Raw genomic sequence first — 26,199 nt, forward strand, 5'->3', positions numbered from 1 at the left:
GCTGCTCTTTCCCATACTGTGTGGAGCTATAGAAGCAGCTCTCACTTCCCGAAATAACCTCCCACATTCTCCCCTTGTGTCACCTCCGGATCCCGATGGGGCCTCACTCCGCAGCAGCAAAAGTCTCGACGAGGGTGGGATTCGAACCCACGCGTGCAGAGCACAATGGATTAGCAGTCCATCGCCTTAACCACTCGGCCACCTCGTCCTGACGCGCACCGCCCGCAGCCCCGCCCCTCCGCACCGCCAACCAGCTTCGTGTCTACCTGCGGCGTCGGAAGCAGCCGTCGGGGGGAGCTAAGGGCTCGGTTCTATCGCCCTATACAGAGCCCTCTTAGCGCAGTAGGCAGCGCGTCAGTCTCATAATCTGAAGGTCCTGAGTTCGAGCCTCAGAGAGGGCATTTGTTTTACCACCCGTTGCCGTCGGGGGTACCCGAGCACCGCAATGTAATGTCGTCGGGGGGATCTTTTATGCAGGGCAGCCTCTCACAATGGAGGGAGCTGCACGGAGCAGTGCAGCGACCAAGCGGGCGGTGGGGCCGGCCCTGAGGGCGGGGGGAGCCCCGCGATGGGGCGTCCGCCCCATCGCGGGGCTCCCCCCGCCCTCAGGGCCGGCCCCACCGCCCGAACGGGACGGGCCCCATCGGGGCAGCGGCGGCCGGGCGCTAGGACCCAGCGCCGTTAGCGAGGGGCGGGGCCTCGGGCGGTGCGTGCCAGGACGAGGTGGCCGAGTGGTTAAGGCGATGGACTGCTAATCCATTGTGCTCTGCACGCGTGGGTTCGAATCCCACCCTCGTCGAGTCTTTTGCTGCTATGGGGAGGGATGGATACAGACGAGATTGGGGTGTCCTAAGGCACGGGCTGATCCCTTGGTCCCTCCTTCTTCCAGCAGCAAGTGCCTGGTTGCTCCATGTCCCATCCATGACAACTGCATTGCCCATAGGGGAAGATCTTGGCCACAGGACCCCCATAGCAATGTTTGACTGCAGAAAGGGGGTGGCAGGAGGAGTTAAAGGTCCTGGCATGGAGGTGGCTGGAAGGGTCCTATCCAAACCTCATAGAAACCCTCTAAAACCCAAGAAATCCTTTAAAGAGATCCTATTAGTGCAGAAAGTGGCTGCTGGGCAGTAAGGCAGTGACCCTCCAGAAGAGGAGGGTGCAACTGGAAAGCAGAGTGGGATAAATGAAGCATGAAGATGCCTTGGGGAGCAAGGGAAGAGAAGATGGGAAGGGATTTGCATCAGAGGGGTTAAGGAATGTGCCAGCTCATTTCAACTGCTATAAATGGGGAAAGGAGAGGGTGCAAACCCGTGGCTCACACCACCCCAGCCCCCTTAGCACCGGGATGAGTTAGATCAGCTGCTCAGACAGGGACCCAACTAAAGAGCGGATGGATCAGCTCCTGCGCCCTGCCTGTTGCTGGGATGAGCTCTCTCCTGCAGCTAAACCTACTGGTCTGACTGGTCTGGGCACCCTGGAATGGCACCAATCCCATGAGCCAGCCCCATAGCCTGTGCCCAGGGACCCCAGCATCCACCAAGAGATGCATTAGCCCCCTCAGGAGTCTCCATGGGCTCCATCATTACATGTGTGCTGCTGCTGACTCTCCAATGGAGCTCCATCATTCCGTATGTGCTGTACTGGCTCTCCAATGGAGCTCCATCATTCCATATGTGCTGTGCTGGCTCTCCAATGGAGCTCCATCAATCCATATGTGCTGTGTTGGCTCTCCAATGGAGCTCCATCATTCCATATGTGCTGTACTGGCTCTCCAATGGAGCTCCATCATTCCATATGTGCTGTGCTGGCTCTCCAATGGAGCTCCATCATTCCATATGTGCTGTGCTGGCTCTCCAATGGAGCTCCATCGTTCCATATGTGCTGTGCTGGCTCTCCAATGGAGCTCCATCATTCCATATGTGCTGTGCTGGCTCTCCAATGGAGCTCCATCATTCCATATGTGCTGTGTTGGCTCTCCAATGGAGCTCCATCATTCCATATGTGCTGTGCTGACTCTCCAATGGAGCCTCCATCATTCCATATGTGCTGTGCTGGCTCTCCAATGGAGCTCCATCATTCCATATGTGCTGTGTTGGCTCTCCAATGGAGCTCCATCATTCCATATGTGCTGTGCTGGCTCTCCAGGACCTACCCTGCTTCTTGGAGCTGCTCCCATGTCCTTTCTGCCCCATCAGACTTCCAGATATTCCCATCACATCCAGGTCTGACCCTGCCCTACCCTGGAATAAGCTGTTGGTAAAAGCTTGCACCCAGACAGTGCTGGGGCAGTTTAATCACCTGGGGCAGCAGGGCAGACAATGGGGACCTGCATCCGGCCCTGCCATTCCATGGGACACATCCTGCATCCCAGCTTTGGATAGGGAGGAAAAGCATCCCCTGGGCCAGGCACCACTGGGAGTCGAACCCAGGATCTCCTGTTTACTAGACAGGCGCTTTAACCAGCTGAGCCATGGCACCCACCTGCCCCACATCATGGGGTGCCCCATGGCCAGTCCCTGACCCCATCCTCCTGCCACCCCAATGCCAGGGTCACCCTGCAGCACCTATGGGATAGGGTTGGGACACAGGGGACAGGAATGAGGCATTAAGAGAGTAGAGATGTGGCAGAAAGTCACCCCACACACCATGTTCCAGCCCCTGACCTCAGAGATGAGGGGCTGGGGGTAGCTGGGACTGACTTCTGGTTATCACCAGTTGCACACAGTCTGGTCATGGTCAATAGGAGCTGTCACCATTATGGATGCAGGGAAAGCAGGTTTGGAAGCAGCACAAATACAGGTTCAGAATTCACCTCCTGCATTCACACTGAAGTCCAAAGCTTGACAATGATTCATTGAGCTCATATGGAAGGATAACCTATGGGTAATTCATTAGTAACACCTGGAATGGAGAAGCTGTGGCTGCCCCATCCCTGGCAGTGCTCAAGGCCAGGTTGGACACAGGGGCTTGGAGCAGCTGCTCCAGGGGAAGGTGTCCCTGCCTGTGGCAGAGCTGGAGGAGCTTTAAGGTCCCTTTAACCCAACCCATTCAATGGCTCTATGACTATGAACCCCTTTACCACATATCTCAAGGCCTTGTTCTTACAGGGGAACGTTCTCTGTGTTACAGATAACCCCAAAGCCCCAGCCGGGCACTGCTGGCCGAGTCCCACATGATCCCTACACTGGGTGGGCAGCACCGGGGCCAGCTGTGCCCAAAAGCAGGGCTCGTCCGGGAGTTGAACCCGGGACCTCTCGCACCCTAAGCGAGAATCATACCCCTAGACCAACGAGCCGGGTGTGCAGCTGCATGGGCAGCCCCTGCCTGTGCTGGCACCGGGTGATGGGGTCACTGTGGTGTTCCAGACCCAGGAGAGGGGAGGATCCATAGGAGCCATGCTGGGTGGCTTCACATCATTCCCATGTGCTTCATCCCTGAGGAGAGGATGACCATAAAGGTAAAGGACTCTGAGGCCTCAGGCACTCCCAGGGGTTTCCCATAGGGAACAGCAGGACTTTGCCAGCCTGGCACAACAGGGAAGGTGTTGTGAGAGGCAAAAGGAACTGGAGATGCTGGGGGTTGAACCCAGGGCCTCTTACATGCAAAGCAAGCGCTCTCCCGCTGAGCTACATCCCCTCTGCAGGGCAGCCCTGACCACCTGCACCAGAGCCCTCACCCCCCATGGCTGCCCCACTGATACCTCCCCTCTGCTCTGCAGCCCAAAATCAGACTGTTGGGGTTGCACGGCCGCCCCCATCACTGATCCCAATGGTGTCCATCCTGGCACGGGGACATGCCCACCCCAAACACTTCATATCCCTGCACTGATGCTCTTGCACCTGCCTGGCCATGGTCCCCCCATGGCTGGGGGCACACACTGTAGCCAAAGGCAGGTACCCAAAAGCAGGGCTCGTCCGGGAGTTGAACCCGGGACCTCTCGCACCCGAAGCGAGAATCATACCCCTAGACCAACGAGCCGAGGTGCTTATGGGGCAAGGAACCTGCTCCGTGACCTCCAGTACTCAGGGAACCGGTTGGGTGAGGAAGGATAATGGGAAGGTCCTTGAGGCTCCAATGGGGATTCACAGTCCCCATTTGCTCTGCCCTGGCTGCGGGGCCAGCACCCAAACACGGCCCCTCACTGCAAGGGGTGATGGAGCAGGGCCAGAGAGGGGCAATGGAGCTGGTGCAGGGCCTGGAGCACAATGTGATGGAGAATGGCTGAGGGACCTGGGGGGTTCAGATGGAGAAGAGAAGGCTCAGGGGGGACCTGATGGCTCCCTACAAGTGCCTGCAGGAGGATGGAGCCAGGAGGGAGCTGGGCTCTGCTCCCAAGGAACAAGGGATGGGACAAGAGGAAACAGCCTCAAGCTGCACCAAGGCAGGTTTAGATGGAGCTGAGGAACAATTCCTGCCCCACAGGTGCTCAGGCATTGGAACAGGCTGCCCAGGGCAGGGCTGCAGGCACCGGCCCTGCAAGTGTTCACACAGCTGGAGACGAGGCCTCAGTGCCATGGGGCAGTGGTGGCCTTGGCAGGGCTGGGAATGGTTGGACTGGATGAGCTTAAAGGGCTTTTCCAACCTGGTTGGTTCCATGATTCCATGGCTGTGACCACCCCAGCTCTAACATCTATGGGTCCATGAGGTGCAGGGTGGGCAGCAGGACCCCCATGTGCAAGAAGCCCCCATGCAAGGGGATGTAGCTCAGCGGGAGAGCGCTTGCTTCGCATGTAAGAGGCCCTGGGTTCAATCCCCAGCATCTCCAGCTCCTTTTGCCTTCCCCAGGACAGGGATATCAGACTCCACTCCCACTCCCCTGTGCCTGCCCCACAGCCTCTGGGCACAGCTGCACATGGTGTCAATGGGCCTCTCTTTTGCCTTCTCCACTGTCTCCAGAGCCCCTTCCCCACCCAGGAGGGGACACCCGGAGCCGTTCTCTGTCTTTGTGACCCCCATCCCTCATGGGCTGTACCCGGTACCCAAAAGTAAGGCTCAAACAGAGGATGAATCCGGATCCCTCCAGTCCCAGTGCAGGTGAGTGACTGTTCCCTGTCCACTGCTCCAGCCATCAGCCCCCATAGGATGTGGGTCCCGGCCCCATGTCCTCCGGCTGCGGTAAAATCTGTCGCTGTGAGCAGGATTCGAACCTGCGCAGGGAAACCCTATTGGATTTCAAGTCCAACGCCTTCACCCCTCGGCCATCACAGCCTGTGACAGCCCCACACCTGGACAGGGACACCCCAGCTTTGCACTGGGGTTGGTCTGTGGGGTGAACACGTCCCCTCAGGCTGGTATGGGACCATGTGCACGGGCCCAGTGCCCATGGGCAGCCCCAGTGCTGGGCTGGGAAAAGGGAATATCCAGAGGGATTTATTGATACATGGGGAGATATCCAGGTACTGCAGAGCACAGGAGGGAACCAAGGGGAAGCATCCCCAGTGATGACTGGGACATAACAGGGTTGAGGAGGCAAAAGGAACTGGAGATGCTGGGGGTTGAACCCAGGGCCTCTTACATGCAAAGCAAGCGCTCTCCCGCTGAGCTACATCCCCTCTGCAGGGCAGCCCTGACCACCTGCACAAGAGCCCTCACCCCCATGGCTGCCCCACTGACACCGCTGCCCCACTGACACTGCTGCCCCACTGACACCGCTGCCCCACTGAGACCACTGCCCCACTGACACCGCTGCACCTGCAGCACCCCATAGTCCCTGTGCACAGGGACCCCCAGCACCCCAATACCAGCACAGGCAGGGGCTGCCCGTACAGCTGCACACCCGGCTCGTTGGTCTAGGGGTATGATTCTCGCTTAGGGTGCGAGAGGTCCCGGGTTCAACTCCCGGACGAGCCCTGCTTTTGGGTACCCACTGCCTGGCACAGCACATGAGGGATGGGGCACGGGAGAGGTGACATCCCCATGGGCAGCTCTACCTGGGGTGAGGCAAGTGACTGAAAGGAAGCAGCTATGGGGATGTCAGGAGCAAGGAGGAGGAAAACTGAGGGGGAGGAAGATGAGCTTTTCTTATGGCCCTTTCCAACCCGAACCGCTGTATGATCCTGTCCCATGCAGCCAGAAAGGGCATGTTCTGCACTGGGTATTTTAGGGAAGGAACGCTGGAGATGCCAGCGGTTGAACCCAGGGCCTCTTTGCATTAGAAGCAAGCAGTCTGCTGAGCTACAACCCCCTGCCCAGAGGGATGCCCAGGCAGGACATCCATCCCCAGTACCACACTGATAGCATCCAAGCTGACCATGGGATGCTGTTGGCCAGGGCTGAGCATCCTCCACTGGGAGAGCAAGAGGGATGCAGTCCCCAAAGAGGGGCTGTCCCCAAAGGACAGCTTGTATGGGAACTGAAGCTCTTGCACCCCTGAATGAGTATCATACCCCTACTGAGCTGAGAACCCTTCTGCACCCCCTGCCCCACATTACTGGGGTGCAGCTGAGGCTGTGGTGTTCCCCTCGCACACCCAGTGTGCCTGGGGCCTCTGCCAGCCCTGCATGACAGGAAGGGTGTTGGGAGAGGCAAAAGGAACTGGAGATGCTGGGGGTTGAACCCAGGGCCTCTTACATGCAAAGCAAGCGCTCTCCCGCTGAGCTACATCCCCTGCATCCACAGCCCCTCTCTGCTGGCCCTTGGGGCTCCATCCTGCCCACAGGGATAGACCCATCCATGACAGGGGACCAAAGCCACTGTGCTTTGGCACCGCTGCCCTCACCCGTACCCTTGTCATGTCACCGGCACCAAAGGGAGGGTGCCCAAAAGCAGGGCTCGTCCGGGAGTTGAACCCGGGACCTCTCGCACCCGAAGCGAGAATCATACCCCTAGACCAACGAGCCGGGGTGGACATGGGGGACCGGCCCTCAGCCCCTGTGCTGCACACCGGGACCCAGGTGATGGCCCCTGCGTGCCCTCATCCCCCATCACCGCCTGTTGGAGACCCCAGTGGGATGGGATCCGTGTCCATCACTGGTGCTGTAGCATCCCGCACACAGCAGGTACAGCAGTGCCCATAGCAGTGCAGGCTGTGCCAGAGCCAGGCTCCCTGCTGGGGCACATCCAAACCTCGTGGGCTGAGCCAGGGGAGCCAGAGCCTGGATGTGCCACTGGCAGCACAGGTAAACCTCGTTCCTCAGCCCTGCTCTGCAGAGCAGGAGCAGGGGGGTTCACATCCAGTGCTGGCATCACACACCTCACCCTGCTCACCCTTTATGGGAGACCTGCAGCACCTCATCCTCAGCAAGTGTGAATTAGCATCTCTTGAATTGAGCATCTCCTGTGTCTGAAACAGGCAGGACCTGCCCCAGCAACGTGTGTTTGTAACCCAGAACACACCGTGTGAGCAGCAGGGCAGGGAGGGATTCTCCCCTCTGAGGAGACCCAGGTCTGGGATTCTATGATGACCTTTTAAGCCAGGGGGATTTGGTGTCCTCTTTCATTGCATTCATCCCTGTCCATCCCTGAGCACTGCCCACCTGGTGGGAGCAGACCACAGGAGAAGGGGATGTAGAACTGGGACCAGTGGCAATGATCTGGGCTTAGGGTGAGGCTCAGTGACTCACACATGTGGCTGGCCTGTTATTTTCCTGGTTTATGGGATTTCCAGCCCTGGGGAAGAACTGATGGAGCCATTGCCTGTCTGGCTCCCCAGGCTGGAGCAGGGCCCTTGTGGAGCAGGGATGGTGCTTTGAAAACAGCCTGCGGGTGCTCGGGGTGGGATGTCCTATTATCCCAGCCAGACATCCATGTTCTCTCCCTTTCCTATAGCCTAAGCATCCTGTGTGCTTTGGTGGGAAATGGTGTTGGAGACTGGTGGGCAAGGAAGGAGGGTTGGGAAACAAGCCCCTCCTCAGTCCTCCCTGCCTGCAGGCTCCCAGCTCATGTCTCTGTCTCTGCACCCGGCTGGCTCCAGGATGCCACAGGTCCTTGCCCCAGTGAGGATGATGATGGGTGCTGCCTGTTGAGGCCTGCTTGCCCTCCTGGTATGGCCCTCAGCTTGGCACTTGGGCACTGGGCTGGGAGATGCCTTTTGCAACCCAGCAAGGCACAGGCAGTGGTTCTGGCTCTTCATCCTGCCCTATTGCTGTGAGTCACTGGATTCCTGCCTTCCCATCTGGATGTGCAGAGAGGCCACAGATTGATGTGCTGCGATCTTCTTGTCTCAGCAATTACACAGCCACCACTGATCTCTCCATTGCTATCACCAGCCCCATGCTGCCTGGAGCTTCCTTTCCTGATGGTGCCACTGGTTTGGTGTTCACACCAGTCTTCCCTTTCCCATGACAGCTCCACACTGTGCTGGTTCCAACTCACACCACGACTTCACCCCTCCACCCTCCTCATCCATACCCACTGCCATGTGAGATACTCACTGTCTGATGCTGTTGGCTTCCCCGAGCACAGAGGAACATCAGTGGGCTCATTGCCACTGGAGCTGGTGGAAGCTGGGACATTCCCTTGGTTACCTGCACCCCAAACAGAACACTGACACCCCTGGCACTGTGACCTCACAACAAGGAGCTATCCCATCACCTTCCCAGTGTTCCCACTGCTCCCTGCTGAGCTGGTGTACCATAGTGCATGCACTGCAGGGTCTGCTGCTGCAGTGGGCTTCACCAGAGCAAAGGGAGGCAGAAGATGCAGGGGAAGAGGGGTCTCTGGGATGCAATGACTGCTGCTGGAGGAGGATGCTGGTGACAGCACAGAGAAGGGACATAAGCAGGTGAGGGAAGATGGGAGGTGAGCAGAGCACAGGACCCAACAGATGCATGCATGGTGCCTGGGCTGTGCTCCAGGCTCCTCTGACAAAGCTTCTGCTGCTGCTCCTTTTGAAAGCCATAAGTGATGCTGGGACCAGGACCCAGCTATTTCCCTCCATGTGCATCCTTCCACCTGCTCAGCATTGGTTTTGATCTCATGAAAGATGCAGTTCCCTCTTGGTCTGTAGTTCACTGTTTCTCACCAGGGCCTTTGGTAGGAACCTGTATTTTAGGGCCTGATCAGCAAGTCTGTGGGGTCCTGCCCTGGGCAAGCACTGGCTTGGGGGGTATGTGGTTCAGCGAATTCAGGACGGCTCCCAGCTGGGAGCCACAACACCCATGGCAGACAGGGATCCCTTAGGATAGGGAGCACTGGAGGGCACTGAGATCCTCACTTGCCTGTCTGCAGTGAGGCACCATGATTTTCAAGTCAAATCAAGGGCTAGCAAATAAAACACAACAAAATCATGTAATAATAGAACCATGGAATGGGTCAGGTTGGAAGGGACCTGAGAGCTCATCCGGTTCCATGGGCAGGGACCCCTTCCACTGGAGCAGCTGCTCCAAGCCTCCCTGACCAAGCATCCCTTGGAGAGGGCTATGGAGCCACACATCTCTCCTGCTGGCTGAGCAATGGCCACATGGGTTTTCCTCCTATTAGGAGCACCTCTGTGGAGATCTCCTGAGCAATAAAACCAGTTGGGCTTGGGCAAAGGCTTCTGAAGACCAACGTGCTTTCATTATAAACACTCATATGCTCTATGCAAATTGTCAGACTACCAAAGTGCTTAAGGCATAAAGGAGGTTTAAATGGTACCCATGGACTCTTGCTCCTCCTTCCATCAGCTGAATGGGTTCTACTCGATACATGGCATCTTAAAAAGGGTCTTTACTCAATGCCTGACATCTCCCAGATGCATTCCCTCCTTGTAAAGCAATTATCCTCCAGTGTGTCCAACTAAAGCCTTGGCTCCCAGGCTTTGGGAAGAGCTCACTGTGCTGGGGCTGGGGTTAGGGATGGGGTTATCCTTGACTGCTTCTAACTGACTATCATGGGACCCGAAGGTCTCTCTACACAGCAACAGAGCAAAGCTCCGAGTGCTGGTCCAGTTGTTACTGCTGCCCCTGTACCTGTAGCACACAGGGGAATCAGTTTGTTCCTCATGTTTATGTATTTTCCCAGGCAGTGGTGGCCTTGGCAGTGCTGGGAATGGTTGGACTGGGTGAGCTTAAAGGGCTTTTCCAACCTGGTTGGTTCAGTGATGCTGTGGATCACCTGTGATCAACCAGTGCTCAGTCACAGTGAATTGGACTTCCAAGTGTCTGTGTATGCTTGGAAACCTGTGTGTACACAGAGGAAACCCAGGTAACCCTGCACCCCATTCCACACCACAGGCACCCCTTCCCTGATGGGGCTGTTGTGAGCACAGGCTGCAGGACAAGGTGTGCTCCCTGAGCCAGCACAGAACATGGGGTTATTCAGCTCACAGATAGGGCTTACTCCAGGCTAAGGCTGGAGTCACACCTGTACATATGCATGTCTATACCTGTACATATGCATGTCTAGTCATGCAAACAGCAGCACAGAGCAGAACGTTTCTGCTGTTTCATTAAGAGATACAGACAGATGGAGATACACCACATGCCTCGCTGCCACCTGAGTTAAGTCAGCACATACTGATTTGTATAAGGCCTCTTTTGCCTTGTAAAGAGCAAGAATGAAGAGCCTGAAGCCTGAAGTCTGGTTTTGCCCCCGTGTATCTTAGGGATGTTTTATTCCTCATCGTCACCCATAAAACCCTGAGCTGGGCACAGGATTGTTACCCAAGGAAACCCACTTCTACCTTTTCTCTCCTGAGCATACCCCCAAAACTGGTGCAAAATGCAGGTAAAATGCTAAACCTCCATGTTCCCACCTCCTTAAGGGAACAGGCTCCTGTGGGAAGTCCTCCCTAAGCAGGTGCTTGCTATGGGGCAGCAGGAGAGGTTTCCAGGCTGGGAAAGTTATCTTCAAGCTGGTCACAGCAAATCACACACTTATGTCAGCACAGGGAGCAACAGAAACCCCCATTTCAGCCCAAAACCAAAAGGAATCCCCCCCCAGCACCAAGTGGCCTCCGGTCCAGAGGCACAAGGAACACCAGACGACTCAGTCTATGATGCAGCATGACTTTAATGAGATAGGAGAATAAATCAGTGCAGAGTATGAGAAGTGCATTTCCAGTGCTCGGTAAAGAGATGGATAAAGCCCATTCCGGGACAAGCTGATCCTCTGCCCCACTGCCCCATGGCTATCCTCTGCCTACAGCCTGCTAGAAGCATTTTTGCCCAGCCAGCAGCCCCACAAGGTGTGACACCTACATGGAAATATAAAGCAAGGCTTAGTGAGAGAAAGGTTTAAATAGGCCCGGTGACAAGCTCACATGGATCCCCTCCTCCTGGTGGGGGTCTGCAGCTCCCCCCTCCCATCTGGGACACCCACAGGCATTTCCTTGGTCCTGTTCCCCACTCTTGGTCCTGTTCTTTGTTCGTCCTTCCTGCTGCAGAGGTTCTGTTGGCATCAGCAGGAGGTGACCATCACAGAGACCCTATATCCCACTGCTGCCCAGGCACAGCAGTCCTGCCTTCCCCAGCCCGCGGGTACTGGAACCCACGGGGATCCCGCAGCACCGCAGGTAGTTCCCTATGGCAGCCGATGCTGTGGATCCCACTGTTGTGTTCTGTGGGTAGGAGCTGAGGATGGGTCCGGGCAGGGTGACCAGCACTGTGGGGGGCTGGATGACGGTGGTGGAGTCCCCACAGCGGCGGAAGCAGGGCTGGTTGCAGCTGGTGGCCAGCGGACGGGGGCTGCAGGAGGAGGGCAGGCACAGGTCGTAGCAGGACATTGCTCGGCAAGGAGGGCTACCTGAAAGGCAGAGCTGGGGGTCAATGCAAGGCAGGGGCTGGTCCATCCCTGCTGAGCACTCATTCAGTGGCTCCCATAATAGGAAATGGGGAGAGCGAACTAAGGGGTGAGCTTGGGGGGTTTAGAAACCCCAAGGAAGGCTTTCCAAATGGGCTTGTTCCTTTCCTCATCCCGTAACCCACTTGGGACAACACAAGGAGTTTGCTTTGAGTAGCGCAACAGGGGAAGCACCAGATGCTGAGGGCAGACCCAGCCCTGCACAGTGCCTGCTTCAAGCCAACAACAAAGCCCTCAGCAAGCAGAATGCTCCCTGAGACACAAAACCGACTTAAACCAATACAACGTGAGCAAGCTGGATTTAACATGAGCCGAGTTATCCCATCCCAAACACAGGGACCTCCAATGCCCTTCCATCATCAGTGATGCATTGATCCCTGCAATATGGGTATATTCTTCTTTTGACTGAAAGGCTTCAGCAAGGCAAACAGTGCAGGATGGACCTGGCTCCATGGTTACAAACCCCCTTACGCTCCTTGCTTTGGAGCACAAATGAAACCCTTCCCCATCATCCTCCTCCTCCACAGGCAGCAGGGAGGCAGGTAACCAACCTGGGGCTCTGGCCGAGGACCGGGCACAAGGCATCATGAAAGGACCAGCTCAGTTGGGAAGGAGACGGAGCCCTCTCACCCTCGACTTACCCAGGTGACGGCAGCAGCGGCGACCGGGAGCAGGTGATGGGGCTCGAGGCACCGTGTGGGGTTTTATAGGGTGGCCCAGCCCCGGGGTGCGGGTGCGTACCTTCCGCATGAAACTGCCCCACAACCGGCACTTGTCTCTTGGAAAGCTGGTTAAACAGTTCCCCTTTCATCTGCTGTGTTTTGCTTCCACTTCATGCTGAGTAAGATTGAAATGACTGGGGCCACAGGCATTAATTACATTGCTTCCTAAGGCCAGAGTACAGCTGATGCCATCAGGCAGGAGAGGGTTGCAGCAGAATGTAGGGCGCATCCAGCGCATCTCTCCCCACCTTCCTCTGAGCACAAGCAATTCAGCTCCTCGGTGCACCTGAGGTGAGCTTGGGGATGTAGGTTGGGTTTAAGCAGTGTGTATTTGTGGGTAGACCTACAGGAACACGGTCCTGAGCTAGCCTGGCTGGAGCCAGGTATTACCCTTCTGCATCCACTGAGGGGATTCTGCCTGGTTTTGGTATAATCCCTTACTCTTGTGCTATGGGTTCTGTCTGGATGGGATATTAGATTTCGAACCCATGGGCACCTGAAGGTGGCACACACCAAATGGGACTGGTTTTGTGCACTGAACTGCTTTCTGAGGCCAAGAGCCTTTCCAACTGCTCTTTGGGCATGCTAACAGCTATGAGCCCGAAGTTCGCAGCCCTGCTTCCTTGGGATGCAGGGATGTGGTGTAATTAGAGGCTGTGGTGTGACACTGGGTCACTGCAGAATGCCTGTTAGATGCTAAGCAGCAGGGGAGTCGCACAGATCCCGACCTGCACTTAAACGTGAATCAGCATCAGGTTGAGGAGAGGGAGTCGCTGATGTGGTCCTGAGCAGGGCAATGAGCCATTGGGCTCTAGGGGCAAGGAAAGCTTGAAGAAGGCTTCTCATTTCAAGCCAGCAGAGCCTAGATGAGGCACAAACATCTCCTGCCCTGAATAAACCATGTCAGCAGCAGGGCACATGTACTATGCATGTGTGGAGCCGGGGGTTGTTAGCATCACTGTTAAAGATGTGCCCTGGAGGGGTTTGGGGGTCATTTTAGTTCCTAGGGTGAGTTGGCCTTGGTGACAGTGCTGAATTGTCCCTAATGGCTCCTCCCTGCCCTGCCTGCAGAGGTAGAAAAGCCTTTCAGAGGCATTGTCAGCATCGTTCTGAAGGGGAAAGAGGAAATCAGGTGTGTTGATGTGCAGTGGGGCTCCGTGCTTCAGAGGGAAGCAGCCTTGCAGCCTGCTTGGTTCATCACAACCTCCTCAATGGTGATTCCAGCAGCAGGAAAAGGTGAGGCTTTATTCTAAGCTTTACCCTTTTTGCCACCACTTTTGAATGACGAACCAATGCACAGGTTTATGTCATGAATTAGATTAAAACAGGATCAATCCGTAAGGGAAAGAGCTCTTCCTGGAAACACAGGTGTTGGGGGGAAAGGCCAAGAGGGGTTTTTCCAACCCCTATTTGGTTCAAGGAATGAGCACTTTCTGCTTGAGGCATGGCTCTGTGGAGGAACCACAGCACCGAGAACATGTCACCAAACCAAACACATCAGACCCAGTTCTTAACTTCAATGAGTGACCAGCTCAGCCCTGGTTCTTCCTGCAGGAAAGGGCACGAGGAGGAACAGCCCAGGACCAACACTTGCTGTGTTTCCCTTCCCATCACCAGCCCCAGCAGCACTTTGCAGCTCCAGTTCTACCACTCTGGATTTCCACCAACCCAAGGGCCAGATGTCTCTCAGACTGGCTGCAGGGTGGAAGCTTACCCCTAGCCCCAAATGTCTCCTGAAAGCCAAAGGCACATTTTGCAACAGCAGCAGGCCCATTGCACCCCATCTCCAAGGAATGGAACTGCTTCATCCAGTGCTCTTCCCTTAGGGCTGCATGCCGGGGACCGTTCCCATATGGTTGATGGGCAAAGTGGGACACACTGGTGCCAGGAGCATCCTGATGCAGACAGACCCACGCTGCATCCATGCAGCATCCTTGGCCACCCGTGTCCTTTCTGAAGCACCTCAGGGTGCTGTGTGGAGCCTGGGCAGTGGAGCCCAGCCGGTGCTGTGGGCATCCCTGGGGCTGCAGGTGATCCAGTTCCATGCCTCTCACATGTCCCCTATAATTGCCAGCTCCCTGGGTGAGCCGATGCTCCCCAGCGTCACCGAGGCTGGCACCTTCCCCCCCAGGAGGCCACATCACTGCACACCAGAGCAAGGGCACACATATACTGGGGCAGACACAACCCAAGGCTGTCCCAATGGAGTCAGCTTGTCTCCTTTCCCTGCAAGTCCCCAGGTCCCATCCTGCAACACCAGCACCACCACCGTAGGAGGAGCCTGCATTGACTGCTTCCAGTCCATCTCCAGCTGCATGTTGGTGCTTCCCAAAGGCTGTAACCCCCACAGTGCACCCAACCCCATGCCTTTTCCATAGGAAATCTGCTTGCAGCCCTGTTTCTGGCTCCCAAGAGGATGACAAAGGGAAGCAGAAGGGAAGCAGCTCCCAGCTCATCCCCAGAAGCACATCCTAAAGGCATGGGAAGGAAACATGTCCTCAGGGAAGGTCAAAAAGCCAGCGCACAGCTGCAGTGTGGGCAGCTAAGCCTGAGCATCCTCACCTTTGCCTCCAGGACACGGCATTGCTTGGCTACAGCCTCATGTGGAAAGGGGTGGGAGCAGGGAAGGAACCAGCACTGCTGGCACAACAGGTTTAACTGGCCACATGGAAGCATGGGAAGCTCTGCTCTGGAGCCAGGCTGAGAGAGCTGGGCTGGAGCAGCCTGGGCAAGAGAAGGGGAGACCTGAGAGCAGCTCCAGTGCCTAAAGGGGCTGCAGGAAACCTGGAGAGGGGCTTGGGACAAGGGCCTGTAGGGACAGGCCAAGGGGAATGGCTTGAACCTGCCAGAACAGGGGAGACTGAGATGAGCTCTGAGGCAGAAGCTGTTCCCTGTGAGGGTGCTGAGGCGCTGGCACAGGGTGCCCAGAGAAGCTGTGGCTGCCCCATCCCTGGCAGTGCTCAAGGCCAGGTTGGACACAGGGGCTTGGAGCAGCTGCTCCAGTGGAAGGGGTCCCTGCCTGTGGCAGGGGTTGGAGCTGGAGGAGCTTTAAGGTCCCTTCCAACACAAACCATCCCATAGTTCTCTGACCTCCCTCCTCCTCTCTCTGTTCTGCTTGCCCATGTTAAGTACACATCTGCTCTGCACTGCTGCTCCCACTGCCCACCCTGCTCCAGTTTGCTCAGGGCCCAGCATTGCCCTTCAGTGCATCGTGCCGGGCCCCACGCTCCCATGCCTGACCCCTCCATGGGGCAAAGCACTGAACCATGGCAAGGAGCAGGCTTGGGGGTCCCCGAACACCCGAGAGGGTGGGATTCAAACCCACCTATGGAGCACAGTGGGTCAGCAGTGCATCACCCCCACCATTCAGCTGCCTCATCCCCTGCTTCAGACCCTCTTTTAGGGACCCTTTTCTGACCAAAGGCTGCAGACTGTGGTTGGCTCTTCAGAACAGGGCAGCACATCCAACCCGACCTCCCCATGATCCCCTCTGGCTCTGTGTTCACAGGGTGGCAAAGGGAGAGCTGGCATCTATTTTTGCCATACAAGTGTGTACCCCAGGCCCTGTCCCAGGTCTCCATCAGCCCCACACCACCACTCGCCCACCCCAACCTGTGTCCAGAGGGTTTTCTTGCATGATTCAGCTGTGTAAATGAATAGGGAAGATACTGGAGGTCCAGCGAGCACAGGAGGTACAGTACCTCTTTATGACCCAAATCCACTGGGTTTGGAGATGGTTTGGGGTCACCTCTTCATTGTGAGCTCCTTCCCCACAGAATGGGGTTGTCTGGCACAGGGACACCCCTACAAGGACCCACAGCAATGCCCCCAGGTTGGGGAAGGGAGGAAAAGCAGCCCCTGGGCCAGGCACCACTGGGAGTCGAACCCAGGATCTCCTGTTTACTAGACAGGCGCTTTAACCAGCTGAGCCATGGTGCCCACCTGCCCCACACCATGGGGTGCCCCACTGCTGTGGGGTACACATCACCCCCTGACCCAAACTGCTGCCCTGGGCTCCCAAACCCTTCTCCATCTCTGCTGGGAGGACCCCAGTGCTGACACAGGGAGCCCAACACATCCCCTACCAGCACCAGCTGGGTTTTGGGGTCCCAGCCTCTGCAGGGACTTGTTGTCCCCCTCCCTTTTCCTATGAGTGCCCAAAGCCATCCCAACCCCAGTGCGGCCTCAGGGCTCAGGCAATCCCAAAGACTGCATTGTTTTGGGATGCATGAGACACAGCGAGGGGCCTAGAACAGGTCCTCAGTGCAGTGGGTGCTGGGGCACCCATGCCCACCCAGCTCCATCTCAGCACTCGGTAGAGGACTTGGGAAGGGGACCATTGGCACCCAGCAGGAAGGCTGTGAAGCCAGGGATGAAACCTGTCCCATAGCACCCTCCAGCCATGCCAGTCACAAAGGGGACCCTCCAACAGGAGGGCCCCAACAACAGCATCTGCAGCTCCTCTGTGCTCTCCTTTATAGGTGCATGGCAGGATAGGGGCAGGGTCTCTGCTGGGCTGCAGATGCACATCCCAGTTTGCTGGTTTCAGGGGTATGGGTGTCTCTTAGAGGGGAGAGACCCAGGGTTCAATGGGCCCTTGTATTGCTCACACACTGCAAAAGGAACTGGAGATGCTGGGGGTTGAACCCAGGGCCTCTTACATGCAAAGCAAGCGCTCTCCCGCTGAGCTACATCCCCTCTGCACCAGAGCCCTCACCCCACTGCTGCCCCACTGACACCACTGCCCCACTGACACCACTGCCCCACTGACACTGCTGCCCCACTGACACCACTGCCCCACTGTCACCGCTCCCCCTGCTCTGCCCCAGTGCCCTCACCCCAAAACACACCCTCATGTCCTGGTTATGCCAAGGCACCCGCACCAATGGGGAAGGTGGTGCCCAAAAGCAGGGCTCGTCCGGGAGTTGAACCCGGGACCTCTCGCACCCTAAGCGAGAATCATACCCCTAGACCAACGAGCCGGGGTGCTGAGCCCCATTGCACCCCATTGCACCCCATTGCACCCCATTGCACCCCCTGTGCACAGGGACCATGGGGTGCCCCAGATGCTGTTTGGATGCAGGAGCAGAGCAGGATGGGGTCTGTGCTGGATGCTTCCCAGAGACTTTTCTGCTTCCCTGAACAAAAAGATGCCAAAGAGGATCACGGAGGGTCTGGGGATGGGGCCAATGGGAACACACAGAAGTGTTAGTGGAGCCATGGAGGGGGACTGGAGAACCCAATGCAGACTTGGGGTATGGTTCCACCTTCAGGTGCAAGAAGAATGTGGGTCCAACTCCCAGTCCTTCCATGGGCAAAGCCTGCCCTGCTGTTGTCTGGGGCACAGAGAGCTCATGTGGACGTTACCTGGTCCATGCCTATCCTCAGGGCTGTGCCAGGCAACAGGTACCCAAAAGCAGGGCTCGTCCGGGAGTTGAACCCGGGACCTCTCGCACCCTAAGCGAGAATCATACCCCTAGACCAACGAGCCAGGCTGCTGAGCCCCATTGCGCCCCATTGCACCCCAGCTTCTGTGACCCACACACGTATGGGATTTTGGGGTGCAGGGGGGCAGTGTGTTTCCCTTAGCATATTATAGGAGCAGGGAGGTCCCTCTGCCTGTGGCTGCTCCATGGCCATGGGGCATCAGCACCCAGCATCTCCCACGCCATCCAACCCGAGTTTGTCATCCTCTTCACACATACAGAGGCTGAGATGCTCAGTGCTTTGCAGCATCTCCAAACCACATTCCTCCATGCAGCATCCCTCAAAACCAATGTTCCCACCACATTCCTCCATGCAGCATCCCTCAAAACCAATGTTCCCACCACACTCCCCATGCAGCATCCCTCAAAACCAATGTTCCCACCACACTCCTGCATGCAGCATCCCTCAAAACCAATGTTCCCACCACATTCCTGCATGCAGCATCCCTCAAAACCAATGTTCCCGTGTGTCTGACCTGGCTCCTTGTCACTCCCTGACAATTCCTATTACTGCTTCCTCCTCCTTCCCACCAGAGCTGTGGGGTTTGGTGCTTTGCAGGCATGGGGTGACCTTGGCTGTCGAGGGGCCTGGGGGGGCTCTGGGGCAGAGAGGGGACATGTTTCTCTGGATGCAGCCCCCAGGATGTGCCCCCGGTCTGTGCCATATCCTCATGGGCTGTGCCAGGCAACAGGTACCCAAAAGCAGGGCTCGTCCGGGATTTGAACCCGGGACCTCTCGCACCCAAAGCGAGAATCATACCCCTAGACCAACGAGCCGGGCTGCTGAGTCTCATTGCACCCCATTGCACCCCATTGCACCCCATTGCACCCCATTGTACCCCATTGCACCCCATTGCACCCCATTGTACCCCATTGTACCCCATTGCACCCTATTGCACCCCAGCCTCTGTGACCCACACACCTTTGGGAGTTTGGGTGCAGTGGGGCAGTGCTTTTCCTTTGTCACACTGTGGGAGCAGGGAGGTCCCCCTGGCTCTGGCTGCTCCATGGACCAGCAGCTGCCGCTGGCTCAAGGGCACCAGTGCCCAGCATCTCCCATTGCACCATTCCCAGGGCACCTCTCTCTGTGTCAGGGTGAGCACAGAGCTGCTGCAGCTGCACTGCCACCACCATCCCTGCACCATGTCCCAGCCCCAGGCAGAGCCACCCACCGGGGATGTCACCCGCTCCATGTCCCATCCCTCATGGGCTGTGCCTGGCAGTGGGTGCCCAAAAGTAGGTGCTGCCCATGGGCCTCGTGTCCGTCCCGCAGGGCACTGGGGCCGATGGTGGTGTTGGCAGAGCTGCAGGGCTGGGGAGGCCTCAGCTCCTGTCCGGCTGTACCCAAAAGCAGGGCTCGTCCGGGAGTTGAACCCGGGACCTCTCGCACCCTAAGCGAGAATCATACCCCTAGACCAACGAGCCGGGTGTGCAGCTGCACGGGCAGCCCCTGCCTGTGCCGGCACCGGGTGATGGGGGGAGCAGGGGGTACCCGTTGGATGGGACTGGTGCCCCCCCCAGGGTGCCCATGGCTGGGGCTGTGATGGCCGAGGGGTGAAGGCGTTGGACTCGAAATCCAATAGGGTTTCCCTGCGCAGGTTCGAATCCTGCTCACAGCGACAGATTTTATCTGCTGCCCTTGTGCCCACACTGGGGCTGTGGAGCATCTGTCCCTCATCCCCATGCAGGACTGGTGGTCCTCGTGCTGTGCTTTGGCCAGGACCAGGCTGCCCCATCCCATGGCCACAGTGCTTGGTGCAGCAGATGTTTTCCATCATGTGGTGTGACCTTCCCATAGCAATTAGTAAGTGCTTGTTGGTAATGAGTGGTGTAGGCTGGTGCTGGGAGCACTCACTACCCTTGCACCTGGAGCTGCTCCAGTCAGACCAGTGACCACATGGTTTATATAAGACCCTTTTCTGGCCGCGGATCAATGCAGTTAATGACAAACCCTGGCTTGGGGAAGACACAACCGGTTGGGTGCTGGGAGCCCTGTTATCCCAGTGGGACAGTGTGGACAGACAAGGACACAGGATGAGCCGGGGGCAGCAGGCAGAGCCTGGGTCCATGGCCAAGCTGGTGGAGTGTGTCCCCAACTTCTCAGAGGGGAATAACAAAGAGGTGAGTGAGCACACAGGGGCTGTGGGGTGGGTGTTGTTGGGGTGCTGATGGATGAAGGTACCTAAAGGCAGCCAGACCCTGCTCCCTTTTGATACCTGGGTGAGAAGTGGGGGCTCAGACCTCCCCCTCCCCACTGCCTGCATGGTGCTGTAGCACTAGGGCTCAGGGTGGTCTCCCTTTGGGAAGTATTGCTTGAGGTTATTGTCCCTAACACACCATCTGGGTTAATGGCTTTGTGCTGGACATCAGCCCCAGGCTGAACTTTGTCCCTGCTGGGGCAGGGAGTTCAGCAACCCCCAGATAGCTCTAAAAGCGCTGATTCCCTCAGGGAACAGGCTTTGCAGATCAGAATCTGTTCTGCAGCTGGCAGGGAACAGTATCCTCAGGAACAGCAGTTTGTGATGGTGTCTCCAACATGCAGTAGTATCCGGATATCTCTCCCCCACAATAGGATCCCAGACTGGTTTGGGTTGGAAGGGACCTTAAAGCTCCTCCAGCTCCAACCCCTGCCACAGGCAGGGACCCCTTCCACTGGAGCAGCTGCTCCAAGCCCCTGTGTCCAACCTGGCCTTGAGCACTGCCAGGGATGGGGCAGCCACAGCTTCTCTGGGCACCCTGTGCCAGCGCCTCAGCACCCTCACAGGGAATATTTAATCTTTCACCTTAAAGCCCCCTTGTCCTCTCACTCCTTGCCCTTGTCTAAAGCCCCTTTCCAGACTTCTTGCTGCTCTCCAACAAGCCTGTTGGAAGCCGCTTTAAACTGTGGTGGGTTTGGGGCTCACTGGGAGCCAGGCGTGTATCAGACCCCATGGGTAAGAGTGTGATGATGGTGCCCTTGGATCCTGCATCCTCTGCAGTGCAGGCTGCATCCCCACTCGATCATGGATGGGGTCATCCCCAGGCTCTGTGGGGGGTGCATCCATCTCAGCTCCCCTCCCTGCCCTGCAGGTGATCGATGCCCTGGCCCAGGCCGTCTCTCGCACCCCAGGCTGTGTGCTGCTGGACGTGGATGCTGGAGCCTCCACCAACCGCACCGTCTACACCTTCGTGGGGACCCCCGAGGCTGTGGTCGAGGGGGCACTGAGCGCAGCCCGTGTGGCTGGGCAGCTCATCGACATGAGCCGGCACAAGGGTGAGCATGGGGGTGAAGCACAGCATGTACCAAGCTGGGGTGGAGGGATGGTGGTGGGGATGAGACCCTTGTTTGTCCTCCCAACCCAAAGAGACTGAATCACTTCTGTCCATAAGCAGACAGTGCTGCCTTAACTTCCCTTGCAGCAGCAGTGCCCAGTCTGCAAAAGAGGCTGGGAAAAAGGGCTGTCATCCCTCATTGTCTTGATCTTCCCACCTCCCATCCTTATATCTGCCCTATCTCCAGGTGAACACCCTCGCATGGGGGCCCTGGATGTCTGCCCCTTCGTGCCTGTGATGAATGTCAGCATGGAGGAGTGCATCACCTGTGCCCATGTCTTTGGGCAGCGCTTGGCAGCGGAGCTGGGGGTGCCTGGTGAGTGGGGTCCCAGCACTGCACAGGATGAACCAAACGGGGTTTGCTTCCAAAGGGGCCAAACTGGACCCTGGTAGATGGTGCTCACCCCATCTCTCTCTTGCAGTGTACCTGTATGGAGAGGCAGCACGGGAGGAGAGCAGGAAAGCTCTGCCCACCATCCGTGCTGGGGAGTATGAGGCACTGCCTGAGAAGGTGACAGCGCTGGGCAGAGCAGAGCTGCATGTCCCCAGCTGCAGGGAGGGTGCTGGGGCTGGCAGGGAGCACTGGGAGCTGGTGGAACCCTTGCGGTGCTGCTGGCCATGGAGGTGGCTATGGAGGGAGATGTGGATCCCTTGGCAGTGCCAGCCCATATGCTCCCCTCCATCCTCCTTCCCAGCTTGCCAAACCAGAGTGGGCTCCTGACTTTGGGCCCCCAACCTTTGTCTCCCGGTGGGGAGCCACTGTCACTGGTGCCAGGACCTTCCTGATCGCCTTCAACATCAACCTGCTGTGCACCAAGGAGCTGGCTCATCGCATTGCCCTCAACATCCGCGAGCAGGGCCGCGGCTCTGAGCAGGTACCCCCGTGCCAGGCACCGGGAGCAGTTTGCCCCTGGTCCTCCCTGGCTGTGCCTTGACCATGGAGGTTGTTGGCAGCCTGGGCGCTTGAAGAAGGTGCAGGCCATCGGCTGGTATCTGGAGGAGGAGAATATAGCCCAGGTATCAACGAACCTGCTGGACTTTGAGACCACACCGCTCCATGCTGTCTATGAGGAGGTGTGCCGGGATGCCAAGGTGGGTCTGGGCACCATGCTGCTTTCAACAGTGGGTTTCCTCCCCATCCCAAAGGCAGGCTCTGCTTTACCTCTCCCTTGGCTCAGCCAAGGGGCATGAAACCCACACGAGCTCAGTGCCTTGCCTCAGCTCCTCCACTGAAGGCTTTTCCATGTGCTCTTCGGGTCCTGGGAAGGGATGAGGACCAAACGGCTGGGGTGATGGTGGTGGCAGAGTGGGTAACTCTGATTCTGATGTCCTCTGTAGGCACTGAACCTGCCCGTGGTGGGGTCCCAGCTGGTGGGACTGGTCCCCAAGAAGGCCTTGCTGGATGCAGCCGAGTTCTACATGAAGAAGGAAAACCTCTTCATCCTGGAGGAGGAGCAAAAGATCAGGCTGGTAATGTGGCTATTCCTGGTGCCCACACAAGGGTGGGATCGTGAGGGAGACACATATCCAGCCTCCCAAAGTGGCCCTGAGCAGAGATTTGTGACCAAGGCAGCCTCCAGGGGTGACACTTGTCTACAGGGATGGTTCTTGGCAAGCTGTAAGGGCACAGTGAGGGGGATAAGAGGATGCTGAGATGCTCTAGAGAGCAGAGAACCTATCCTGTGAGGACAGTGTGGGCAGCAGCTCCACATCTTGCCTGCATGGAGACCAGGATGGAAGAAGACCCCCACAGAGCTCAGGGACAGTGTGTGGCTATAATGCTTCCTATAAATGCTTCCTATAATGGAAGCTGCCCCAGGGCCAGCATAAGCTGGAAATGAAGAGACAGGCTCTGCTGTTCAGCTGCAGGAGGGAGGGACTTTTCCACCCTATGGGGAAGGTGCTAGATAAGGGCAAGCTAATGATTTACTGGTGTTGCTCCCTGTTGTTTGCAGGCTCTGGGTTGGGATGGGCTGGGATGGGCTGGTGCTGCCAGGGGTGATGACCCCAGTAAATGTGCCTAGGATCACCCATGATTAATCAACAACAGGGAATGAGGATGCAACGGGACTGACGTGGCAGTGCTGCTCCTTGCAGGTGGTCAGCCGGCTGGGCCTCGACTCCCTGGCTCCGTTTCACCCCTGGGAGCGCATCATTGAGTAGGGATCCCCATCCTGCTTCTCATCACGGTGCCCATCCCTACCTGCATAGAGGGGTCCTGCTGCCTGTGTCTGCCATTCAGCTTACTGTGGGAGAGGAGCCTGCACTCAGCTCCCTGAGCATCTCTGATGGGTGCTGTGCAGGCGCGGGGTGCTCCCTGCTCCCAAATGCTGATGGTTGTGGGCATGTCGGGGGGGTTTCAAAGGGGTGGATGTAAACCTGTTGTAGAAGGGACCAGGTGATGGTTGTGGTGGGGGCTCTGACCCACAGGCTGTACTGCAGGTACCTGGTGCAGGCAGGACAGGCTGGCGATGGAGGGCTGGTGGCCAAGCCACTGGGTGCCTTTGTGCGAGCGGTTGGTGGGAGATCAGCAGCACCAGGAGGAGGCTCCGTGTCTGCAGCCGCGGGTGCCATGGTGCGTGCCCCACACCGGGATGGGGTCCCCTGGCTGTGCCGAGCCCTCGAGGGGAGCTGACATGGCTGTGGTGGCAGGGGATGTGTCCTGATGGAGGGGTTAACTCCATGCCCTCACAGGGAGCAGCGCTGGGATGCATGGTGGGGCTGATGAGCTATGGGAAGAGGCAGTTTGAGGCGCTGGACCCCATCATGAGGAAGTTGATCCCCACCTTCCACCAGGCCATGGATGAGCTGGTGGGGATGGTGGATGCTGACTCCCGTGCCTTCAGCAGCTACATGGTAAGGTTGGCAGCAGGTATCATAGGGGAAGTGCAGGGGGACCAGCACTGCTGCTCCCTGGTGTCCTTAGGAAAGGGGCTCTGACTTTGGCCCAAGACAGGGCCAGGGGAAGGGGCATAGAAGAATAGAATAATTTGGGTTGGAAACGACCTTAAGCTCATCCAGTTCCAACCCCCTGCCATGGGCAGGGACACCTCACACTAAACCATGGCACCCAAGGCTTCATCCAACCTGGCCTTGAACACTGCCAGGGATGGAGCATTCACAGCTTCCCTGGGCAACCCATTCCAGTGCCTCAGCACCCTTACAGGGAAAAACTTCTTCCTTATCTCCAACCTATCTCCCCTGTTTCAGTTTGAACCCATCACCCCTTGTCCTATCACTACAGTCCCTGATGAATAGTCCCTCCCCAGCATCCTTGTACCCCCCTTCAGATACTGGAAGCTGCTCTGAGCTCTTCATGCATCACCTAAAGGAGGTTTCCAAGAGCATGGGAGCTCCTGGGTCTGTCCTGGCCCCCAGTGCAGGGCACACAAGAGTCTGGGAGTGAATGGCAGCAAACCTGCTTTTCTTTGGCTGCAGGAGGCTGTGAAGCTGCCCAGGAGCAGCCCTGAGGAGCAGCAGAGGTGAGCAGTGCTGGTGGGGACGGGCAGGTGGGCACCATGGCCATGCAGTGCTCATGTCCCCATTGCCAGGCGCACGGCTGCCATGCAGGAGGGGCTGAAGAGAGCCGTGAGTGTGCCCTGTGCCCTGGCACAGAAGGTGAGCGGGCTCTGGCCTGCCCTCAAGGAGCTGGCCCAGCACTGCAACCTGGCCTGCAGGTCTGACATCCAGGTACAGCCCTCTGCCCCCCTGGCTGCAGCCTCGGAGGCTGACGGCCTCCATGCTTATCCCTGCATAGGGTCCCATTGTGTCCTGGCCTCCAGGGTGCATCTCTCCATCCATGCTCCCAAACTGCCCCATGGTTCTCACCCGCTGTCTTTAAGCAGCTTCAACCCTTGTTACAAGAGTTGGCATCCATGAGCCCTTGCCGCAGTTTTCCCACCTCTATGGCAATGCCATGAATCATAGAATCATGGAATGGTTTGGGTTGGAAGGGACCTCAAAACTCATCTGGTTCCAAGATGACACCTTCCGCTAGAGCAGGTTGCTCCAAGCCCCTGTGTCCAACCTGGCCTTGAACACTGCCAGGGATGGGGCATTCCATGCAGTGGAATGGTTCCCACTGCTGCAAAGAGCATATTGGAACGTGTGGGGTGTGAATCCTGCAGCAAACAGGTCTGCCCTGCGGCAGGACCATGTGGTGGGACTCTGATCCAGCAGGAGAGCTCCTCGCAAGCCTCTTTCCTAGGTGGGAGCCAAAATGCTGGAGGCAGCTGTGTTCGGAGCTTACTTCAACGTCATGATCAACCTCAAAGACATAACGGATGAGGACTTCAAGCTTGCAGTGAGCAGGGGCCATGGTGGTGGGGATGAGGTGGGGCAGAGATGGAGATGAAGCCCTGGGAGTCCTCATGCCTGGATACCTGCTCCCTTTGCCCCCAGTGGCATGCATGGGGCGGATGGGGGACGGCTGTTGGACACGGTGGTGGATGATGTGCCTTCTTCCTCCCCATGCAGATGACACAGAAGGTCTCTGGGCTCCTGGAGGAGGCAAAGCAAGGCTCAGCGCTCGTGCTGGCACTGCTGGAGAAGAGGGAGGCCTGAGAGGAGCTCTGCAGTGGCAAATACAGCTGGAAACATGATAATCCCTGCCTGGCCTCCTTCAGTGTCTGCCTTGGGAAGGCTGCTCTGCTCAGGCTCATCCCTGCTCACCCTGACCTGCACAAGGGTGACTTTTTGCCCCCTGGGGCTCAGATCCCAGTCTCCAGTCCCCTGTCCCTGGCCACAAGGAGCTGATTAGGCTGGCAGTGCCTGTGGTCAGGGATCCCAATGGAGTGGGATGGCAGGGACCCCATGGTGCTGCCAGGGAACAGATCCCAGAGTGTGACCAGCTCCTGACCTCACACACCCCAGTGCGTCTCTGTGCTTGCAGGGCTGGGACAGGACCTGGCACAGTCTCTGATGGTGCATGCCCAGCCCATTGCATTGTTCACTGCCCT

At 57.5% G+C, this 26,199-nt stretch overlaps 2 protein-coding genes and 20 non-coding genes across 23 annotated transcripts; 6 read left to right on the top strand and 16 right to left on the bottom strand.

The window, feature by feature from the left end:
- Window positions 1-126: 126 nt before the first annotated feature.
- TRNAS-GCU (transfer RNA serine (anticodon GCU)) lies at window positions 127-208 on the bottom strand. Its single transcript has one exon. It is a non-coding gene; the product is annotated as a tRNA-Ser (tRNA).
- Window positions 209-328: 120 nt separating this feature from the next.
- TRNAM-CAU (transfer RNA methionine (anticodon CAU)) lies at window positions 329-401 on the top strand. The gene has a single exon. It is a non-coding gene; the product is annotated as a tRNA-Met (tRNA).
- A 316-nt stretch (window positions 402-717) lies between these two features.
- TRNAS-GCU (transfer RNA serine (anticodon GCU)) lies at window positions 718-799 on the top strand. Its single transcript has one exon. It is a non-coding gene; the product is annotated as a tRNA-Ser (tRNA).
- Window positions 800-2,404: 1,605 nt separating this feature from the next.
- Window positions 2,405-2,478, bottom strand: TRNAT-AGU (transfer RNA threonine (anticodon AGU)). The gene has a single exon. It is a non-coding gene; the product is annotated as a tRNA-Thr (tRNA).
- Window positions 2,479-3,223: 745 nt separating this feature from the next.
- TRNAP-AGG (transfer RNA proline (anticodon AGG)) lies at window positions 3,224-3,295 on the bottom strand. Its single transcript has one exon. It is a non-coding gene; the product is annotated as a tRNA-Pro (tRNA).
- Window positions 3,296-3,564: 269 nt separating this feature from the next.
- TRNAA-UGC (transfer RNA alanine (anticodon UGC)) lies at window positions 3,565-3,636 on the bottom strand. The gene has a single exon. It is a non-coding gene; the product is annotated as a tRNA-Ala (tRNA).
- Window positions 3,637-3,906: 270 nt separating this feature from the next.
- On the bottom strand, window positions 3,907-3,978 carry TRNAP-CGG (transfer RNA proline (anticodon CGG)). The gene has a single exon. It is a non-coding gene; the product is annotated as a tRNA-Pro (tRNA).
- A 715-nt stretch (window positions 3,979-4,693) lies between these two features.
- TRNAA-CGC (transfer RNA alanine (anticodon CGC)) lies at window positions 4,694-4,765 on the top strand. The gene has a single exon. It is a non-coding gene; the product is annotated as a tRNA-Ala (tRNA).
- A 361-nt stretch (window positions 4,766-5,126) lies between these two features.
- TRNAS-UGA (transfer RNA serine (anticodon UGA)) lies at window positions 5,127-5,208 on the bottom strand. The gene has a single exon. It is a non-coding gene; the product is annotated as a tRNA-Ser (tRNA).
- Window positions 5,209-5,480: 272 nt separating this feature from the next.
- On the bottom strand, window positions 5,481-5,552 carry TRNAA-UGC (transfer RNA alanine (anticodon UGC)). The gene has a single exon. It is a non-coding gene; the product is annotated as a tRNA-Ala (tRNA).
- A 226-nt stretch (window positions 5,553-5,778) lies between these two features.
- Window positions 5,779-5,850, top strand: TRNAP-AGG (transfer RNA proline (anticodon AGG)). The gene has a single exon. It is a non-coding gene; the product is annotated as a tRNA-Pro (tRNA).
- A 685-nt stretch (window positions 5,851-6,535) lies between these two features.
- Window positions 6,536-6,607, bottom strand: TRNAA-UGC (transfer RNA alanine (anticodon UGC)). The gene has a single exon. It is a non-coding gene; the product is annotated as a tRNA-Ala (tRNA).
- A 160-nt stretch (window positions 6,608-6,767) lies between these two features.
- Window positions 6,768-6,839, bottom strand: TRNAP-CGG (transfer RNA proline (anticodon CGG)). The gene has a single exon. It is a non-coding gene; the product is annotated as a tRNA-Pro (tRNA).
- Window positions 6,840-10,914: 4,075 nt separating this feature from the next.
- On the bottom strand, window positions 10,915-12,497 carry LOC106023340 (feather keratin 4-like). 2 transcript variants are annotated; one of them, XM_031044779.2, is made up of 2 exons: window positions 12,363-12,497; window positions 10,915-11,664 (listed from the first exon to the last, which is right to left on the bottom strand). In XM_031044779.2, the coding sequence occupies exons 1-2, from the start codon at window positions 12,469-12,471 to the stop codon at window positions 11,348-11,350; spliced, it is 426 nt and encodes a 141-aa protein (XP_030900639.2). In that variant the 5' UTR covers window positions 12,472-12,497; the 3' UTR covers window positions 10,915-11,347. The 2 variants fall into 2 exon arrangements, with proteins under 2 accessions (XP_030900639.2, XP_030900640.2); XM_031044780.2 differs by having other exon boundaries at window positions 12,273-12,393.
- A 3,811-nt stretch (window positions 12,498-16,308) lies between these two features.
- Window positions 16,309-16,382, bottom strand: TRNAT-AGU (transfer RNA threonine (anticodon AGU)). The gene has a single exon. It is a non-coding gene; the product is annotated as a tRNA-Thr (tRNA).
- A 687-nt stretch (window positions 16,383-17,069) lies between these two features.
- Window positions 17,070-17,141, bottom strand: TRNAA-UGC (transfer RNA alanine (anticodon UGC)). The gene has a single exon. It is a non-coding gene; the product is annotated as a tRNA-Ala (tRNA).
- A 212-nt stretch (window positions 17,142-17,353) lies between these two features.
- Window positions 17,354-17,425, bottom strand: TRNAP-AGG (transfer RNA proline (anticodon AGG)). Its single transcript has one exon. It is a non-coding gene; the product is annotated as a tRNA-Pro (tRNA).
- Window positions 17,426-17,862: 437 nt separating this feature from the next.
- On the bottom strand, window positions 17,863-17,934 carry TRNAP-AGG (transfer RNA proline (anticodon AGG)). Its single transcript has one exon. It is a non-coding gene; the product is annotated as a tRNA-Pro (tRNA).
- A 700-nt stretch (window positions 17,935-18,634) lies between these two features.
- On the bottom strand, window positions 18,635-18,706 carry TRNAP-UGG (transfer RNA proline (anticodon UGG)). Its single transcript has one exon. It is a non-coding gene; the product is annotated as a tRNA-Pro (tRNA).
- Window positions 18,707-19,282: 576 nt separating this feature from the next.
- TRNAP-AGG (transfer RNA proline (anticodon AGG)) lies at window positions 19,283-19,354 on the bottom strand. The gene has a single exon. It is a non-coding gene; the product is annotated as a tRNA-Pro (tRNA).
- A 112-nt stretch (window positions 19,355-19,466) lies between these two features.
- On the top strand, window positions 19,467-19,548 carry TRNAS-CGA (transfer RNA serine (anticodon CGA)). Its single transcript has one exon. It is a non-coding gene; the product is annotated as a tRNA-Ser (tRNA).
- Window positions 19,549-19,996: 448 nt separating this feature from the next.
- On the top strand, window positions 19,997-25,804 carry FTCD (formimidoyltransferase cyclodeaminase). Its single transcript, XM_034065526.1, has 14 exons — window positions 19,997-20,050; window positions 20,999-21,182; window positions 21,429-21,557; window positions 21,664-21,752; window positions 21,937-22,116; window positions 22,196-22,333; window positions 22,580-22,711; window positions 23,339-23,400; window positions 23,684-23,816; window positions 23,936-24,097; window positions 24,680-24,723; window positions 24,793-24,931; window positions 25,449-25,544; window positions 25,718-25,804. Exons 1-14 carry the CDS (start codon window positions 19,997-19,999, stop codon window positions 25,802-25,804), a joined length of 1,629 nt encoding a protein of 542 aa, XP_033921417.1.
- Window positions 25,805-26,199: the final 395 nt, after the last annotated feature.

Source organism: Melopsittacus undulatus, chromosome 8 (genome assembly GCF_012275295.1).
Source record: "Melopsittacus undulatus isolate bMelUnd1 chromosome 8, bMelUnd1.mat.Z, whole genome shotgun sequence".
Classification (NCBI taxonomy): Eukaryota; Metazoa; Chordata; class Aves; order Psittaciformes; family Psittaculidae; genus Melopsittacus; species Melopsittacus undulatus.